At 29.3% G+C, this 19,408-nt stretch overlaps 1 protein-coding gene across 3 annotated transcripts in view; it reads left to right on the top strand.

The window, feature by feature from the left end:
• LOC107449499 (uncharacterized) overlaps positions 1 to 19,408 on the top strand; it is a 138,027-nt gene that overhangs the window by 66,374 nt on the left and 52,245 nt on the right. For 2 of the 3 annotated variants that reach the window (XM_087156068.1, XM_087156067.1), the window contains exons 2-3: positions 9,809 to 10,095; positions 16,787 to 17,839. In XM_087156068.1, coding sequence (XP_087012194.1) covers positions 9,822 to 10,095; positions 16,787 to 17,839 — 1,327 coding nt within the window. In that variant the 5' untranslated portion in view covers positions 9,809 to 9,821. Of the gene's footprint in view, positions 1 to 804; positions 826 to 9,808; positions 10,096 to 16,786; positions 17,840 to 19,408 lie in introns of those variants that run through there. The other variant, XM_087156066.1, reaches the window with a different exon arrangement.

Raw genomic sequence — 19,408 nt, 5'->3', positions numbered from 1 at the left:
ATCTGAAATGGTAAAAATTTATCCCTGTTTGCGATTAATATGTTTTGTATATGTTTCAATATTCAAAAAGAATTCAGACCATAGGTGATCTTTTTATTCATCAAGAAACTAAAAATTGTGATGTATGTTTTATATAATTTTTATATTAAATTAAAAGTTTTTGAAAATAGCCCCTAAATGGATAATGATAATTAGTCTAAAATTTGCATTTATATCCTAGTTTTGCAAAAGGAAAAAAAATTTATAATTAATTTAAATTAAAAAAATGTCCGCAATTTTATTAGTTATTATAAGTTTCAATTTTCACAAAAAATATTGTAAATATCTAAAGAATTCAAATGCACCATAATCATAACATTTACGAGTTTTTACGGTGATGCTGGGTTTTGTTGCATCGATCTTTTAGGTATTCCTTTTTAAGTGCCATTTGTAAAGTATTCCTTTTTTTCTGCATACTGACGGTATTCTATTAAATAGCAAGGAAGGATCTTTTTTCACCTCTTTAACGAAAGCTATCGATATTGCTCTGGGGAACTAAAAGCACTTTAAATTGTCAATATAAAGAAAGTTCTTCCAGCTTTAGTTTTTGAAAGGGCATAATATTTTGTTTTAAATTTATAACTTATGCTGTTTATGTGACAAGCATTAAAAGATTGGACAAGCTAATGAAGTCAAAGCGTGGCATTTGTCAACGCTTATCTTTAACAGAATACCTCCCTTTCATAACATAATTTCTCAGTCAAGTCATCAATAGTGCCTCGTGCGGAAACTTTTCGAAACAATTCGGATTTACATAAATTTTCTATATATACCGGATCGAAAAAAGTAAGTTATTTTTATTCTGTTTTTAAAGCATTTATTTTGGTCGTATAAATATTTAATATGTAAGAAGTTTTCCTATTATCATATCTCATTATCGGTTGTAAAAATCTGTTCTTAATTTTCGCAGTGTTGGATATACTAGTAATAACTGCTCTGGTGAGTCTTTTCCAATTTTTGTGAACTTTTCTATTACTGAAGGAAACCTCTAACTTATTCGGCAGCTTTGTACTCTAAAATACCTTTGCTTCGGTGTCATAATTTGTTGATTTTTTAAAATTTGAATTTTTTTTACTTTTTGCACTCTTCATTTATTTTTTTATTTATCTTTGCAAAGTCGATGAAAAATTTAAAATATATTTATTTTCTCTAATTTTTAGTTTGTTTAGATCAAGAATCGTTTGAACTAAGTATTCGATGCATTTTTACAAAATCTAAAAATTCGTTTCTTTGAATTTCAGCCTTGTTATTTCAAAATGTCATATTTTTTCAGTTTTATCGCTCTATTTTTGGAGGTGATTTTAGGGACTTAAAGTGTTTATTTTTTTAATGTTATATTTTTATATTTTCCTAAGCGTTTACCTATAACACAAGAAAAATTTATTAAATTCCATCCTTTGGTTCAAACGTCATGGAAATAATGCAAAACAACTACAACTTACGTTTAACAATTTATCGATGCTCGTTGGCAAAATTTTTATGTAAAAATTGTGTACATCTAAGTATTTTTTAATAGAGCTTTTCAATAAATAATTATGATTTTCAGTTGTCCCAAGCCATTGTGATTCTTTGATTTTGTTTTACATCTGCACCTTAATTACCTGACATTTAGTGAATTTTTAGCAAATCAAGTACTTTATTATTTAGTCTATTACTTAATATGCCAATGACTTACAAAACATTACAAATCGTAGTGAAAGTAAATGATTTAATTTCATGAACTCTGGCTGGGCAAGTCATAGATTTCAATCTCAAAATTGCTTCAGCCTGCTTGGGTGTTCTGCCTGTGAATTACTGCTTATTCGGATGACTTTCTTTAAGTACATGTATTTTTTGAAAATTATACTTTTACAATGTTCTGAAGCAGAGCCGCTGTGGCTCAGGGGATAGAGCGTGAGCCTTCGAATGGCTTGACATAGGTTCGAATCCTAGCAATGGCTGGTCTATAGAAATTCCGCACCAGGCGGAAATTCCGCATAAGTATTTTCTATTTCATCCATATTAAAGTGTATTTAATATATTGCAAATTATTACTTTTATTAAAATGATTACTATATGGCACTAGTTTGGACCCTCAAATGCTGTCCATAAACAATTTACCCGACACTGACCAACACTCCCATAAATCTCTTTTTGCTTATAACTCCTTTAATATTGAATATTTTGTGAATTTGTCTAAATTTTTTTTTCATATGGAACCACATATTATACTATTATATACATTAACTTATTTTGTACCATATACTTTTTCATAAATTTTGGACATTTATTTTTATAATTTAAACTTAGATTAAATTTGAAAAAGAAATACATATATAACCTCCACAAGCGACCATTATTTTAACTCTGATTCCAAAATTTTTTAAATATCTCAATTTTTAAAAACATTTCTTGGATCTCAATCTTAAGCCATAATGCTAAATTTTGACTAATAATAATGACTAGTAATAATAATAATGACTAATAATAATGTATCTTATATAAATAAATAAACAACTAAATAAATAATTAAATAAACAAATGCATATTTTGGCATTATTTGAGCCACACATTACTAATAATTTAGATATACTCGACGCTGACCAACGTGCCCCTTACTCTTTTGCTTATAGCTCCCTGAATTTTTAATGTTTTGTAAATTTATTTTGATTTTCTCATGGAGAATACTATTTTATGTTTTTATACTCAATAACATATTATGTACTACATCGACTATATCTCTTTTCTTCGACTATATCTCTTTTAATTTTAAAATATGCTTAACTAGGAAAAACATAATCTCCACAAGCGATCATTATGTTTTATTTGATATCAAAATTTTAAATATCATAATTTTTTAAGACGCTTAATGAACCTCAATGTTGAACTATATCTCTAAATTTCGACTAATAATATTGACTAAATGACATATATTATATCTAAAATAATAACTAAGTCAAGAAATCTAAATTTTGGCATCAATTTTTGAATTGAAAGTTGAATGGTGTAGGCTGTGTTTTTTATTGAAACTCAGTTAATTATATCTTCTTTATTTACCATCTTATTTCATTCTCAAGAATAGAAATCGTACATTATATTTGTTTTAGAAGATCTGCTTTAGAAGATTACAATAAAATCTAGAATTAAATCAAAAACCAATATTTCTGAATCTGTCATGATAATTCAAAACTCCAATAATTTCTTTGTAAGTTTTGTTTTCCTTTAGCAAGAGTGCAATTAAGTTATATGCAAGCTTATACGTCCTGGGTCACTCTTTAATAACATAATATAAATATAATTGTTTTGATAATATAATGAATGCGCCTAAAACTCAATGTTTCTTATAAAATTTAACTGGTGTGTATTGTTACAGATGCTTTTTGGATCGATTAAAATGGTGCAAAGCTTCCTCTGATAAAATGAAAGCTGTCAATCCAAAAATAACTTCTTTGAGGAAGAAGACTTTGAATGAAATTTATATATATATATATTTTTTTTTGTTCCTAATTTTAATCATGTATTTTCATTTTATATCTACCCTAGGTATTTCATGCCTAATTGTTACTGTTTCTTATGTTATATATTTGGCGCTTTTTACGTTTTGTTAGTTTATGACACTAGTACTGCAATAAATTTCTTAATTGGCTTTATACCTTCTTCTGTGTAGTTACTTTATTAATCTCTAAAAATTAAACACAATGCTTAAAGATTTGAAATGTCTGATTTACAACAACAAAAAAAATAATCATAAGATATAAAGCTTCAGTAGTGTATTTTCTTAAAGGAGGATTTTTTACTTGAGTATTCTTTAATTTTAATTAGTTTTATTCGATTGACCAGCTGAAACATTTATAAAATTTCTAACACAATCAGGTATCCAAATTCACGCATTTTTAACTTTTGAAGCACTTATAAAATATAGTTGCGTTATGATGAAGTATTTTTTCTCATCAACAAAGTCACCAAATAAACAATGCAGCAATCTTTATTCATTCAGTTGAAGGGTTTTTTCTTTTTTTTCCCCTTGTCGAATTTTACTACGGATTCAGTTGATAACAAAATTCCAAAAAAAATTTCTCATGCAACACAATTTATATTTTGATTGAAGAAACTTCGTTTTAACAGGATAAACCTCGTAAAAGAAATTCTATCAGTTTAGCAGGATGAACCCCTCAAAAGAAAGACTCTCTATCCATCCTACAAAGAAAGTACTTATGCTAAATACTTCGTAATGCGCCCGATGGAAATACAATAAAAAATTCTGAAATTTGTTTGCAACCAACTTCTTAATAAGTTACAAACTACTGGGCTAAATGTTATTTATCCTTCATTTATTTAGATAAGATTCTAATAAAAAGAACCTTTTATGTATTTTTTTTCTTTTTTTCAAAATAAAAAATGTCAAAATTTGATGTAATTGAGGTATAGCAATTAAAAACACTTTTTTATTATAGGTTAGGAAAATGATGATTTAAAAAAGTGTTTTATGAATACTGATTTTATTATTAATAATGAGCTCATAAATGTGATTTTTAATTTATCTGACTGTATTTTGAAGTCCAGATTTTGAGCGAATCCGAGCAATATTTCACACAATTACATTAAATTTTGGCAATATTTTTTATTTTTATTTAAAAATACATAAATTATTTTTTGTTAAAATCCTGTCTAAGTAAATGAAGGATAACTAACATTCAACCCAGTGATTAATAACTTGTTTCGAAAATGATAGAATAAATAATTTCAGAACTCTTTTAATTGCATTTTCACCGGTGTATTATGGAAATTAATGATGCATACAAGGAAAGTTTGTATTAGTTAACAGTATTCCCCTTCCGTACTACAAAGAAATTCTGCTTTTTTTTCTTTCTTTTTTTTACGGAAAAAAATCTGTAATGTATAAAGAGATTCCTCTGTATTTACTACAGAGAAATTCTGTTTTTTTTTTTCTTTTCTTTTTTTCTTTTTTTAACAGAAAAAAATCTGTAATGTATAACGAGATTCATTTGTATTTACTGCAAAGAAATTCCGTTTTTTTTTTCTTTTTTTTTTTACGGAAAACAATCTGTAATGTATAACGAGATTCCTCTGTATTTACTACAAACAAATTCCGTTTTTTTCTTCTTTTTTTTACGGAAAAAAATCTGTAATGTATAACGAGACTCCTCTGTATTTACTGCAAAGAATTTATGTTTTTTTTTTTTCGTTTTTTTTTTACGGAAAAAAAATCTGTAATGTACAACGAGATTCCTCTGTATGTACTACAAAGAATTTCTGTTTTTTTTTCTTTTTTTTAATAGAAATAGTAAGTATTGGTTAATGTGATTCCCCTGCTAAAGTACAAAGAAAGTCTAAACCTGATAGCATATTTTCTCTGTCTATATTACGGAGAAATTCTGCTGTATACAGAATAAGTCTGTATCAATCAATTTACAGATTTTCTCTGAGCAAATTACAGCGAGAAACTGGTAGGATAGCTAACGGAATTTCTCTATTAAATCAACCGTTTAATTTTTTAGCGCAGGTTTTTAAAGTTCTGTATAAAAAATAAATAAAACATTTTGGTACTATTTTAAATTTAAGGTATTCTTATAATACTTTTCATTTTTCTTTTTCTTTTCTTTTTTTCTTTTTTTTTTTTTTTTTTTTTTTTTTGCTTAGCAATTGTATTGATATATATATATTTTTTTTTTCAGTTTTTTCTATTTCGTCCTAGTTTTTTCCATTATGTCCATTCAGTTTCTCTCGGACGAAATTGAAACACTGTTTTAGATAGTCATTTCTTTAAACGCAACTTATTTAACCATGCAATATGTGATTTAAATATTTACTAATATCGCAGATTTTTTCCATACAGCAAAACCCAAAATTATTCTTCTATTAAAAATCATTCATTCAATAGGTTTGGGGAAGAAACTAAAAAAAAAATATTCAATAAGAGTGCATTAGTTTTTTAAAACTACTACTTCCCCACTACTTCAAAATGGTTTCTGAAAATCAGCTCTCAACAAAAATATTATGAAGGTGAAAAAATATGCTCAAATTTTATTCTTATATGTTTAATTATAAGAATTATTATATCGAAAAACAAAAAAGAAAAATCTTTTTTGACTTCAAAACATTTTCCAAGCTTTATACTTCATAAAGTAGTACCAACTGAAGTAGATATAGATTATTCTTAATATTATTTTTAGATACTCATAAAGTAAATTTAAATTACAAGGTTATTTATTTGAAGAATTTTTTAGAATTATGTTTGACTGAAATATGAATATTTTTTCAACAACAAAGTTATATTTTTGTTCGGCTCTAAAATATTCAGAGCGTTCTTAGTTATTAAAAATATGTTAAACGTGACGTACATATTTTCCTCATTTTTTTATTGAAAAGTCGTGTTAAGCATCTTTCATTATTTTTGTCACAGTTTCACCGGAACATTATTTTCGTTTCACGATGAAAAGTAACCTTTCGTCAGAAACTGGTTCTAGTATTTATTTTTATGGCCAGTTATTTGACCTCGGTCTCGTTTATTAGAAATACAGTTAGCGTTCATTATTCTTATAACTCTTGTGATTTAGAAAACAATTATGCGGATAATTTTTTTTTTTAATTTTGTTGAGTTGTTCTTTTAGGGCTGTTTTTATCGAATCTCGTTCAAAGGTGGATATAATATTCTAATAAAAAAAAGCATAGTTTGAATGCCTTGAACTCGTAGTAAAACTTAATATAATGAAAAGCATTGTTTGAACACTGTTCAATGTGTTTTTGTACTACAGTCAAACCCCGTTATAGTGAACATGGTTTATAGTGAACCCGGATATAGTTAACGAAATGTTCGCTCTCGTGACTTGCTATACACTTGTAATATTATTTTTTGTAGATATAGTGAACCAAAGGACGAGAAGAAATTGGATATTATAAAATTTTTTATGTCTTCGAGTGATTTTTTTTCTTCATTTTTTGGTAATTTTGAAATTTCTACATAAAATACATATACCGATTTTTAACCTTCTATTGAGTGGAATACAGCCATAAGGATTTTTTTTTTGTTTGCTTCTTCTATCTCAGTTTTCTCATCCCTGCATTTTTTGTACGCAAGACGATGAGTAATAAAAAACAAAAGTTAACACATTTTTTGCTACTAGATATTGTTTTTCAATCATTTTTGTATTTCTTTTTATTGGCCATCTATTTATATAATGTGCAATAAAAGAGAGCAGTTCGGAAAAATTAGTTAAAATTGTTTGTAGTACGGATATAGTGAACCGAAATTTCGGTCCCTTCGAGGTTCACTATAGCGAGGTTTGACTGTATTAATTTTTCTTATATCTAGTGATTTAATCCGTTAAAAGTATGAAAAATGGAATTAAATAAAAGTGAAAACCTAAATTTTAATACATTAAGTCAAAATGGAAAAGCGTTAATAGCAGCATAAAACCAAAATTGTCTTTAGTACACAATTTAAATAAATATGGGAGAACTTAAATAAAAACCAAACGAAATTTCAAAAATAAGCATGTCAGCAAAAACAGTACTTTTTCCGGGGATACACTGCCGGGCTAACATATTATTCTCAACATGATATGAACATATGAACATAGTGATGTAATTTTGGCTTATGTGTCTTAAGATATAATTGTGTTTCTCTGAATTTTCCTTCTTATTTTAGTCTTTGAATTTTTTAAGTATTGTATTTTATTCTTAATTTGTCTTCCATTATGGGACCTGGGGACACTGTCAGTTTTCAGTTTAACCACTGACTACAGAAAGACTGCAGTATGTCAGCAGGGCAGTATATCCTCCGAAGAAATACTGTTTTTGCTGACATGCTTATTTTTGAAATTTCGTCTACTTTTTATTTAAGTTCTCCAATTTTTTTAAAATCTAGTGATTTAAGTAATACTGATTGGAATTTTTTGTCCTTTTAAGGCTTAAATTTCGATCTAGGAAACTGTTTCATAATATTTCTTATGCTAAGTAAGTAGTTGAAACTAATAATTTTGAAGCTAGTTTAGTTTTTTATGCGTAAAATGGTATAAATCAAAAATTATAGTTTTTATACACTAAGTATTTTCTAAACGTTTAGTTCTGTCGACTTAGGTCTCATTTAGTTCAGAGAAGAAAAAAAAATTTTTACGAGTATATATAACAATATTTTTTATTTCCAAAAAATATTGTATCGGCTGGGGTGATAAGCAAAAAAATAGGAACAAGAAATTTTTTTCTAAAAAAAAAAAATTTAAACAGCATCATTAACATCAAAAACGTTTAAGAGATAACAGAAGGTTATCGCCCGTAAATCATTTCGCTTCTCTATATCTTGATTATTCCGTACTATATAACAATATAAATCGAAAGTTTTGATCAAAAATAATCATCATAATTTTATTAATCTTATGCAGTTAGTCAATTTAGCATAAACGAATGCATCGAAAATAGCATCTTATTTATCTAAATATCAATGCCGACCCGCAAGTAGGTAAATTTGCAGTGTTTTCAAATACCCTTCTAAATTTTTAGTTTGATGCATTAGGGTTCATTTGATTCAACGTTTAAAAAAATACATCAAAAGCAATACCTCACTTGTCTAGGTAACAATGCTTAAGTATATCCTCCTGTTGACTCAATCAAAAAATTCGGCTTACCTCTTTGGAGGTGACTTGAGATTTCTTACCAATTGTTAACTTATAAGCAATTATTTTTTAAATTTTATCTAATTTCCCCCTTTTTTATAAATGAGGTTGGGGGGGGGGTTCTTAAAAAAGTTTGTCTCAAGGTGGAAAGAGAGGAGTCAGAAACACTTTTAATATGACGTACACTAAATAAAAATGCCGACCCAATAGCACAGATCGATTAATGATTTTGCATATTTTTTCCCACTTATTTACAACTTGCTGCCAAATAAAGTTGAGCGTCAGTGGTATGTTTAGAAAAGAAAATTATTGTCGCAGCTTTTCCATTAAAACTCACGGCGACATTTTTTTCCCCTCATTTCAAGTTTTTTTTTTTCTTTTCTCTCAATGTATTGCAGCATAATTAATGTTTCTGTCGTCAACGAAGGTTTTCGTGACCTCTATTTCAAATTCGATTATCCAACGATGTTGAGGTTTTTAGTAGTAATTAACAAAAAATGTGTTCATATCACCAAATTTAATCGTCATTCGTTTGTAACTCTTCTAAGGACTTCATTTTTAAATTTTATCCTTTGACTGCATTTTAATATTATTTTTGGCATAGTTTTCATTAAAATAAGTACGAACCATTGTTGTTATGATCCCTAAAACACTCATAAGATTTGCAATACGGTTTTGTGTTTTGTTTCTGATATGTAATATAACGTAGCATGTGACAAAGAGCAAACTTTGTAATAAAGAAATGAAAATATTGAAAAAAGTGTCATTATTTATGGTTGCAATTTATTATCATATCATTATTATTATGTCATTATTATTATTATATCGTTATTAATAATTCATATTTTGCTATTATTTTCGTATTGAACTTAAAAAGGTTTACTGTTTTGAAAACGAAATTTCAAAGACTTTAAGACGCCTCAACCCTCGCCGTATTGGATTATAGGTTAAATCTTTGATTTGCGTTCTTTTTTTTTTTTTTTTTTTTTTTTGTAACTTTGGTGATATTATATTATTTGACAGTACAATAACTATATTGAAAATCAATTAAAACAATTTCGTTGTGAAATTTTCGTATTTTGCTTTATTTTTATCACATTTATTAATTTTTCAACTGATATATCACATGAATTATAAATTTTTACTTTATTTTACAGCATGTAATTCCCAATGGAAAATTTTCAATGTGATAGAATGGATCGGCGGCGTCTTCATTATGAATCAGCACAGTGCTGGACACAACCAGTGATTCGATTAAAAAGGCCACCAATCATTTCCAAGAAAAAAGACAAATATGGATCTGTTCATTCAACAAGTGCAATTTATGGACAACTACGAACACCTCATTATTATACTCCCTCTAATATGTGGTATGCGTCCATAAGAAGTCTTAATCCGCGAGATCTTATTTATCCATATCCATATGAAGAAGTTACCAAAGAAGGTAAATATATTTCAGATATTATACTAATTATTAATAAGTATTTGGACACCCATGTGACGGCATTGTGCTTCTTAATTTAAGGTCATTGTTGCCATCATAGATTGGTATGTTGATAATGTTACAATGAGTGAGAAAAAAAAAACAGTTTATTTCCTAAATTCCGAGTTTAATCCCCAAAAATTTCAGGTTTTTTTTTTCGATCTTTCAAAAACTGTGAGTTTCTTTTTTTTTTTTAATATTGGTGTAATAAAGTTTACTTAAAGGACGAGAGACTCTGAAACTAGTTGGATCACCAACTCAAGAGGTGCAACAATCGTCCAAAATTAATTATTATACTAATTACTAATAAGTATTTGGATACCCATGTGACGGCATTGTGCTTTCTAATTTGAGGTCCATGTTGCCATCATAGATAGGTATGTTGATAATGTTACAATGAATGAGGAAAAAAAAAACAGTTTATTTCCTAAATTCCGAGTTTAATCCCCAAAAATCCAGGTTTTTTTTTTCGATCTTTCAAAAACTGCGAGTTTTTTTTTAATATTGGAATAATAAGGTTTACTTAAAGGACGAGAGCCTCTGAAACAAGTTGGATCACCGACTCAAGAGGTGCAACAACCGTCCAAAATTAATTATTATTCTAATTACTAATAAGTACGGCATTGTGCTTTCTAATTTGAGGGCCATGTCGCCATCATAGATAGGTACGTTGATAATGTTACAATGAGTGAGGGGGGGGAAAACAGTTTATTCCCTAAATTCCGAGTTTAATCCCCAAAAATCCAAGTTTTTTTCCGATCTTTCAAAAACAATGAGTTTTTTTAATTATATGGTTACTTAATTATTGGATTATTGGAACAATAAGGTTTACTTAAAAGATGAGAGCCTCTGAAACGAGTTGGATCGCTGATCAAGAGGTGCAACAATCGTCCAAAATTAGTTAATGGACTTATTTATCTAGTCGCACTGTTAAATGAATAATGAAAACTACATAATTTTTTTTTACAAAGTAGTAATATTAGTATATAATTTAATTAAAATAATATAATTTATTTAAAATATATGATAAATATTGCTCTATAATAAGTAATAATCATAAAATAATGTGGAAACGAAATACAAGCTTTTTAAATTTCGAAGCGGTGACAACGGAGGTTAAATTGCTTTGATACATCTAGTTTTTCTTACAATTAAAAACATGTAACATTAATTACCTCAATTTTATTTTACTGTTTGTGGCAAAAGATTGCTGATATTTAGTGATTAAACTGATGACAAGTATTACAAGTATATAAACAGTATTGAACTAATACTGTTTATTTGAAGCACTAAATTCTCTAGCCTGAATACAATAGTTTATTTAAAATTGGCTCACTAGACACTCGAAACTGTATCCACAGGAATCGATTTTACAATAAGAAAACATGAGATATTGAAACTATTTAATACTTTTCTGTGAAAAAACATTTCTTCAAATAATTTTTATATTTTTCGAAAAAAAGTATAGCCTTTTTTGGATTAAAGCTTTCTGCATGCTTGAATAAGGTTTATAATTTGATATGTGAGTTATGATTTCCGCAAGAAGTAGCGAGTGTTCCAAAAATGTTCAGATGGGTGACAAAAGGCAAATTTGCAATGCAAAAATAATGTTGAATATAATTGGAACAACGATTGTCAATTGCTCGACATTATACAGTTATTTTTCAAACCTACATTGAAAAAAATATTAATGAGAATGCAAAATTTTACCTTGTAACTGATGTGTCCAGCGTTTGCAAGAAGCTGCAAAAGTTGATGAGAATTTCGTACCAATTGAATCTCACTCTAGACAATTAACTTATCCATAATCTAAATATCCATCTATTAGGCGAGAACTTCTGGCCATAATTGATTCTGTCAAACTCTTTCATCAATATTTAAATGGTAAAGAATTTATAATATTAACTAACGTTAAGGCATTAACCTTTCATATAAACTTTCAAAAAAAAATAAAAAAATATTGTGAGAAGAGGGTTAATATTTCTCTAGGAATTTAATTATCAGATAAAACATATTCAAGATTTAAAAAATCTTGCTGATTACCTTTCTTGAGTTACGGATATTGTGATCTATAATTTAAATGTATTTGGGATAAATAAAAATCTAAAAACTGAAAATATAAGTAAGTAAAAGTTGTGAAAAAACTCAGGAAATTATAAACAAACTCAGTGATAATAAATAATAAATTCAGTAACAAAAAGATTAAATCAAAAGAATAAATGTAAAAGAAAAGATTTTTTGTTGATGATAAGGGTGCACTAGCAAGGAAAATCAAACACCCTCATTAAACCAGCAAGGGAAACAGCACTTAATTTTTTGTTTAAAGTCAATGGCTGGTCTAATTTTCATTAAATAAGGAAATATCCCTTTCAGCGATTCAACTTTTTTTTCAATTAATCTCTTCTTCTGATAACTATATTTAAATTTTTCTTCCTGTTACTTATCACACTTTTTACTGTTCTTGTAGTATAAGTTTTTTGGTTGAATTGTCAGGTTAAGTCTGGTTAGGCGAAAAAGGGAAGAGAAGGTCTGAAAATGAACAAACGTTTAAAGTTCAATTGTTAAATTGAAATAAATTGAATAAAAATTGCATTTTTTTTTAGCTAAGACTAGTATAGGATTAGTTTGTAAAGTAATAAATGACGGACACGAAAATAAATAAAAATTTTGCAAAGCGTTTGAAATTAAAACTGGAAAATATTGTCAAATATTCACAATAAAATAAAAGAGAGAAGTGTCAAATATTGTTGATGACAATTGAGTGATAATCACCATAAAAATGTAATTGTCTCCATGGCAAAGAGTCAGAGAACTTAATATTTTTAAAACAGCACTTCAAAGAATATGTGAATGTTTATTAAAAAATGAGTTGTTGTCATGGAAAAGAAACTGTGTGTTGATAAAAATTTGCTAGTTGAGAGGATATGAAAAATAATTTATCATTGAAACAAAATGTATTTCAATGTATAATGTGTAAAATTTCATGTTTGTATTTGTTTATTCAATGGACTTAGTCAGAAATGTAGAGAATAAAAATACATGCTTTTCTCAAAAAAGAGACTCCCTGACCCCTATCTTGAAATAGTTTATTATAGATTTGAAACAGTAAGGAGTTTTACTTACTTAGGATGAATTATTACTACTGTTGACCGAATATCTCCTGAAATAAAAAAAACCGACTCCATCTGTCGCTATGGATAAAGTCGTTATGGATAAATTTTCAGAGGAAGGCATTGGCCCGCATTGGGCTGTCTGGCCAACTATGAAGATGATTTGTTTATTCAGAAGCACATGAGCATTTGATCAAATTTAGAGCACAATTTTTAAAAAAATTTCAACAAATGTTTAACGTAAAATAACAAACTACGTCAACACATTTTAATTTATATAGAATATCATGAACGTAATGCAGTGCACCTCAACATTTTTATCAGTGCGGACCGGTCGACATTCGATAATTTTAACGCATGGGGAAGGGACGTTGATATGAATAATACATACTCGCTAACATAATAATACACAGTCGTTACATAATAATGCATAGTCGGTTATAAAATTTTAAAGTGTTTCGATTTAATAACTTTAATTGTATTTAAACATGCCTTCAACATAAAATACAATTACACGCGTGGTATTGGTAGGGCTTTAGGTGACGTCTCTCAGCTCCCGGTTAACCTCTTATCCAAGGAAAGTCATATAGTTAGTCTACGGTAAGAACTACCCCCACCACAAAGTCTGATGCCGTCTGCTGTTATGGAAACAAGAATAGCGCACTTCATGTAGGGTAGCTTCTCTTCACTCTAGGGCTAACACAATAGACCAAAGAAGAAGATTCGCCGACCGGAGCCAAAACTTTTCCTAAACATTGACCCCACAACCCTACTTGAAATAGTTATACCTCGTTACTACAGTCACCGCCATGGGTCCAGACGAATAACTAGGGTAATTCTTACTTTAGAGAAACTATACAAACCCAAGATAAATACACCAAAGTAAATAAAATGAAAATAATTTAATGTTCCTTGATATCATTTGATCCACAAACCGATACCGGTCCACGCTCATGGGTTGGAGACTACTGCTGTAGAACACTCATTTAGTTGATAGATATAATTTTGTGCTCAATTGAGTGATGATAAATCATCGCTCCACGGGATTGTGACTTTTTCTTTATTTAATCACTGTTATCAATAGATTTTTATGTGGGTAAGAAAAAATATATATTGTCTCATTATTTAACCTTTTCCTTCCGTCCAACTTTATTTTATTTTTTCAAAATTATAGTATTTTCCTTAGAGAATCTTTAATTAAATTTAATTGCTCTATTTTACTTGTTGAATTGAATTCAAATTTACCACGTGTTTAAAATATGCGGTGAATTATTAGTTTTTCATTTATTCTCTAGTGTGCAGTAGAATTTAGTAAGTTTGAAATGAAGAACTTGGTGAAAGAACCGACTAAGAGAAATTTTTAAAAAAATTGAGATTTCTCTGGGACAGTTCTTATTTTAGTTTCTGGTCAGTTCTATTCCAAAGATACTCAGTGGAAGAACTGGCTAAGTGACTTAACGATAAAAATAGTTCATAAACATCTCTAGAAAATCCTATGCTTAGGATTGAGCGCTAGGGCTCGAGGAGAAAAAAATTTGTGAAAATGAATAACTTGAAACAGCAGTTTCCATACATTAAGGAGGCATTTTTTTTTACGAATTAATAATTAAAAAAGACAAAAAAATGACCCTTAAACAGCTTCAACATACAATTCTCTGGTACGCATTAGTATGTGTTTAAGACACGCTAAACAAACTAAAGAAAGTTTAAGACACACTTTTTTCTAAACAAAGTAGCGTTGAAAATGAATATTATTTTGTACAACTTTTTCAGTTCTTTTTTATTGTTACTAGCTGAATACTCGTTTTTATTTTTAAAATAAAACTAAATAATCAATAAATCGGTAATGATCAACATTGCGAAATCATGTACAAAATTAAAAAGAGATATGATGCCACAATTATTCGGCATAATTAAATAGCTCGAGACCAACACCTAATAGTCAAAACTTACCATAATATTAATAACTTACTTACCATAATGAATATAGTAATAACTTATAATATCATATACCAGTGAAACATCTACTTTGCGAAAATTGAGTTCAGGCAGCTTCTGAATCGTTTTTCGGAGTAACAAGGCTAGATAAAATTTTATACCAGTTTATTTTTCAAATTAAAGTTGCTAAAATTTCATTCTGCGAATATAAGCCTAGATATGTGCATATTTATTATTTTTTCAAATAAAATTATGTTCGATAAAAGATATTAAAAATAGCCTGTTTAAACAAGCAAATATTACGCACAAAACTTGTCAAAATATTCTTTTATAAAAGAGTTGGAATCAAATAAAGCAACTCCCAAAAATTTTGTGAGTTATGCCTTCACAAAAATACTAAATACGTAAAGATTGAACGAGAAACAAAAAAAGAGGATCGTATAAATGCTCATTTACTCATATTCATTAAAGCGTCACTTAGCCGGTTCTTCCACTAAGCTCTTCAAATATAATTTCAATTAATTTTAATACAGGTTACATTTTATTACCATGTGTACTTCGATAAAAAATTGCAGCTCTGCAGTAATTTGATGTTAATTATATAGACTTTTATACCGCACGTACAATAAATCAATACCAGTATTGTTTAACACTAATGCATGAATACTAGTATAACTATATTATTTAGTACCTAGTTAAAGTATTTAACTTTATTTTGTAGTGCTGCCAAGCTAATACTGCCGTAATGTACTTCTGCGTAAGAAATTTTTAAATTCCCATCAGTAATACTCTTCAATTCCAACATAGAGATTTTCTTTATTTTTTTTTTGTCCATCAACTTTAAATTCTCGTGAGAAATACTCTTTAGATGTTTTTACCATTAATTTTTTAAGTTCCCTTCAGTAATACTCTTCAATTCCACCATTAAGATTTTCTTTATTTTTTTGTCCATCAACTTCAAATTCTCTTGAGAAATACCCTTTAGAGGCTTTTACCACCAACTTAAGTTCCCTTCAGTAATACTCTTCAATTCCAACATTGATATTTTCTTTATTTTTTGTCCATCAACTGCAAATTCTCTTGAGAAATACCCTTCTGAGGTTTTTACCATCAACTTAAGTTCCCTTCAGTAATACTCTTCAATTCCAACATTGAAATTTTCTTTATTTTTTGTCCATCAACTGCAAATTCTCTTGAGAAATACCCTTCTGAGGTTTTTACCATCAACTTAAGTTCCCTTCAGTAATACTCTTCAATTCCAACATTGAGATTTTCTTTATTTTTTGTCCATCAACTTCTCAAATTCTCTCTTGAGAAATACTTCTTAGAGATTTTTTTTACCATCAAATTTTTAAGTACTCTTCAATCTAAAACCTTGATAAAAAAAAAAGCTTCGGAAACAAATCTACGGACTTTCCGAAACTGAAAAATTATGATACAAAGCTCTAAATTGATTCCGAACTTTTAATGTTGCTTCATACAACCGAGTGTTAGTTAAATATATACTAAATTTTCAAAAAGTTTATGTAAAAATAAGTTCTGGAATTTTGTTTGATAATGTTTATTATATTTCTATTTATTAATTTATTTCTATTTCAATGCAGTCTTTGCTTCTCCTGTTGCTGCTGCTGCTGGAAATTGTGTTTGTCTCCGACGTCCTCCTGAAAGTGTAAAGCAACGGCCAAAATGTGTGAAAAGCTGCTATGGTGCAAATAAAAAATTATCCGACAAAACAGTTGAGGATAAGATTCCCTCCAGTCGAATGACTGGTTATAAAAAATGTGTCTCCGGATATTTAAAATATGGCCACAAGGGTACTACCAAAGATGTTTCTAGAAAATCAATTCTTGAATGTGATGTTACTGCTTATGATCTGATAAAAAAAATCGTTAAAACTCCATGCGCGTCAGAAATTGAAGATAGCGATTTGGACGATAATGTATGTGATAGCGTAATAGCAAATGACAAATATCCTTCAAACTCTCTAACAAATCATAATCGACAAAATGAAAACAGTATTTACAAAGAAACTAGTAGTGTATTGGTGTGTGGACAAAGAATTTTTACTCATAGTCAAAATCACCGTTCTAAATCCCCAACTCTAATTCCATTCCAAAATTCTTCTTGTAGTAAAAACTGGTCCTCCAATGACAGTATTTGTATACCAGATCCAGATTATGATGATAATGATGAAACAACTGTGATGAAATATAAAAGTTATTCACCTTTTCGGAATTCTTTAGATAGATCTTACAATAAAGAGTTGTCAAAATCTATGTCTTCCCTTCTTTCTGAAGATGTATCTAATATCGAAAAAAATATTAATTATTCAGCAGCTTTACAAGAAAGAAATTCTTCTGAAATTCTGTGTAGTGCTAAGTTGTATGAATCATCAAGTGATAGTGGTACATTATCATCGGAATATCCAACTTGGACGTCAAATGAATTAAAATCAATTCTTAAGAAAAAAAGACGGCATATGATACAAATGCAAGAAGATCGCCTTTCAGAGAGTCAGAAAAAAAAACAAGTGCAGTTTTTAGGAACAAAATTTCCCGATCAGATGACTGAGTCTGTGATAAATTGTGATACTTACGAGACTATAGCAGACATTTTTAAAGAAAAGATTCCCTGCCATGGAAACCTTGCAAAAAATGGTAAGTTTAGTTTTCTTTTACAACTATTACTTAATTACATAATATTCCTTCTTCTTTGCATTTTTTAAAAAAATTTCCAAAACTGTGCAAATTTACATCGTGGTTGTAAGCTGGCATGTGACATAGCTAAAAGAACGTAAGGTATAATCCTATCTTTGTAATAGGATAAAAAAAACTTATCTGTTTCAATACCACACTCATACACACAGGTACGCAAGGATCGGAAACCGGGGACGTGTGTGCCTGTACCCACAGCCGAAGACGTCACACATAAAGCTCAAAAGCGTTGCATTTGTGACATTGGAACATGATTACAACATTAAAACATTTTAAAGCACGTGATGGGTATATCAACATAAGTCCAGTAAATTAAGTAGGCAGCACTAAATTTCACAAAAAGTTGAAAATTAGAGAAATCGCAGAAGCTCCGATATCAAATCTGTACTAGAAAATCTTTATTTTATATGCTAATATGAAAATTTATCCAAAGGTTAGAGTAGAAAATCTTTTTCAGGAATGTGTAGAAAAAGCACTAAATAAATAACGCGTAAAAAAATTTTGCAATTCTAAAATTTTCAAACACAATTTCTGGAGCAGCGATGACTCAGGGGATAGAGCGTTCGCCTTCAATGCGACGAACCGGGTTCGAATCCCAGTCGATACGAATTCCGCATCTGGCTTGCACAGACTACAGTGCCAACTTGAAATATCCTCAATGGTAGACGGATCATGGGTTAGAGTCCCCTTGCCGTCAGGCTAACCGTGGGAGGTTCTCGTGGTCTTCCTCTCCATGTAACGCAAATGCGGGTTAGCTCCATCAAAACGTCCTCCATGAAGGCAAATTTCTCCCAATACTCGAACCAGGAGCTCCCTTGTCTTCTGGATTGGGTTCAAAATTATAAGGCTACGGAGTTGAACAATAGTAGTCGTAAAATCATAAAATTGGGTCGGCTATTCATCGACCGTTATTAAAAAGAAAAAAGCACAATTTTAAGGCCCCGGGTATAAAGCGCTCGCTTACCAATGAGATGACCCCGGTCAATGGTCGATTTAAATTCCACAACCCGGCTCTCGCCGACCACAATGCTGACGTAAAATATCCCTAGTGGTAAACGGATCATGTGTTAGAGTCCCCTTGCCATCAGGCTAGTCATGTGATGCTTTCGTGTTTTTCCTCTCCATGTAACACAAATGCAGGCTAGTTTCATCAAATAAGTCCTCCATGACGGCAAATTTCTCCCAATACTTCAACCAGGGGTTCTCTTGTCTTCTGGATTGGGTTCAAAATTTCAAGGCTACGGAGTAGAACATTGGTAGTCGTAAGCTCAAAATTATGTCGTCTGTTCAAAGCTGCTTACGAAGCACAATTTCAATGATTATTTTATGCTACTAGACTGTTTAAGACACTTTAATCCCGTTAACGTCATTTTTACATTTTCGCTTTTTATTTTATCTATCGACCTAATTATACTTTTCACGGACTTTTTTTTCCAAAGCTAAATTAATGTAAAAAATTATTAATATTATATTGATTTTTGTTCAACTTATTCATGTTCAAAAAAATTTGAC

This window comes from Parasteatoda tepidariorum, chromosome 12, assembly GCF_982258835.1.
Source record: "Parasteatoda tepidariorum strain Cologne lab strain chromosome 12, Ptep-v5.0, whole genome shotgun sequence".
NCBI lineage: Eukaryota > Metazoa > Arthropoda > Arachnida > Araneae > Theridiidae > Parasteatoda > Parasteatoda tepidariorum.
This window is presented reverse-complemented; position numbering and strand designations above follow the sequence as displayed.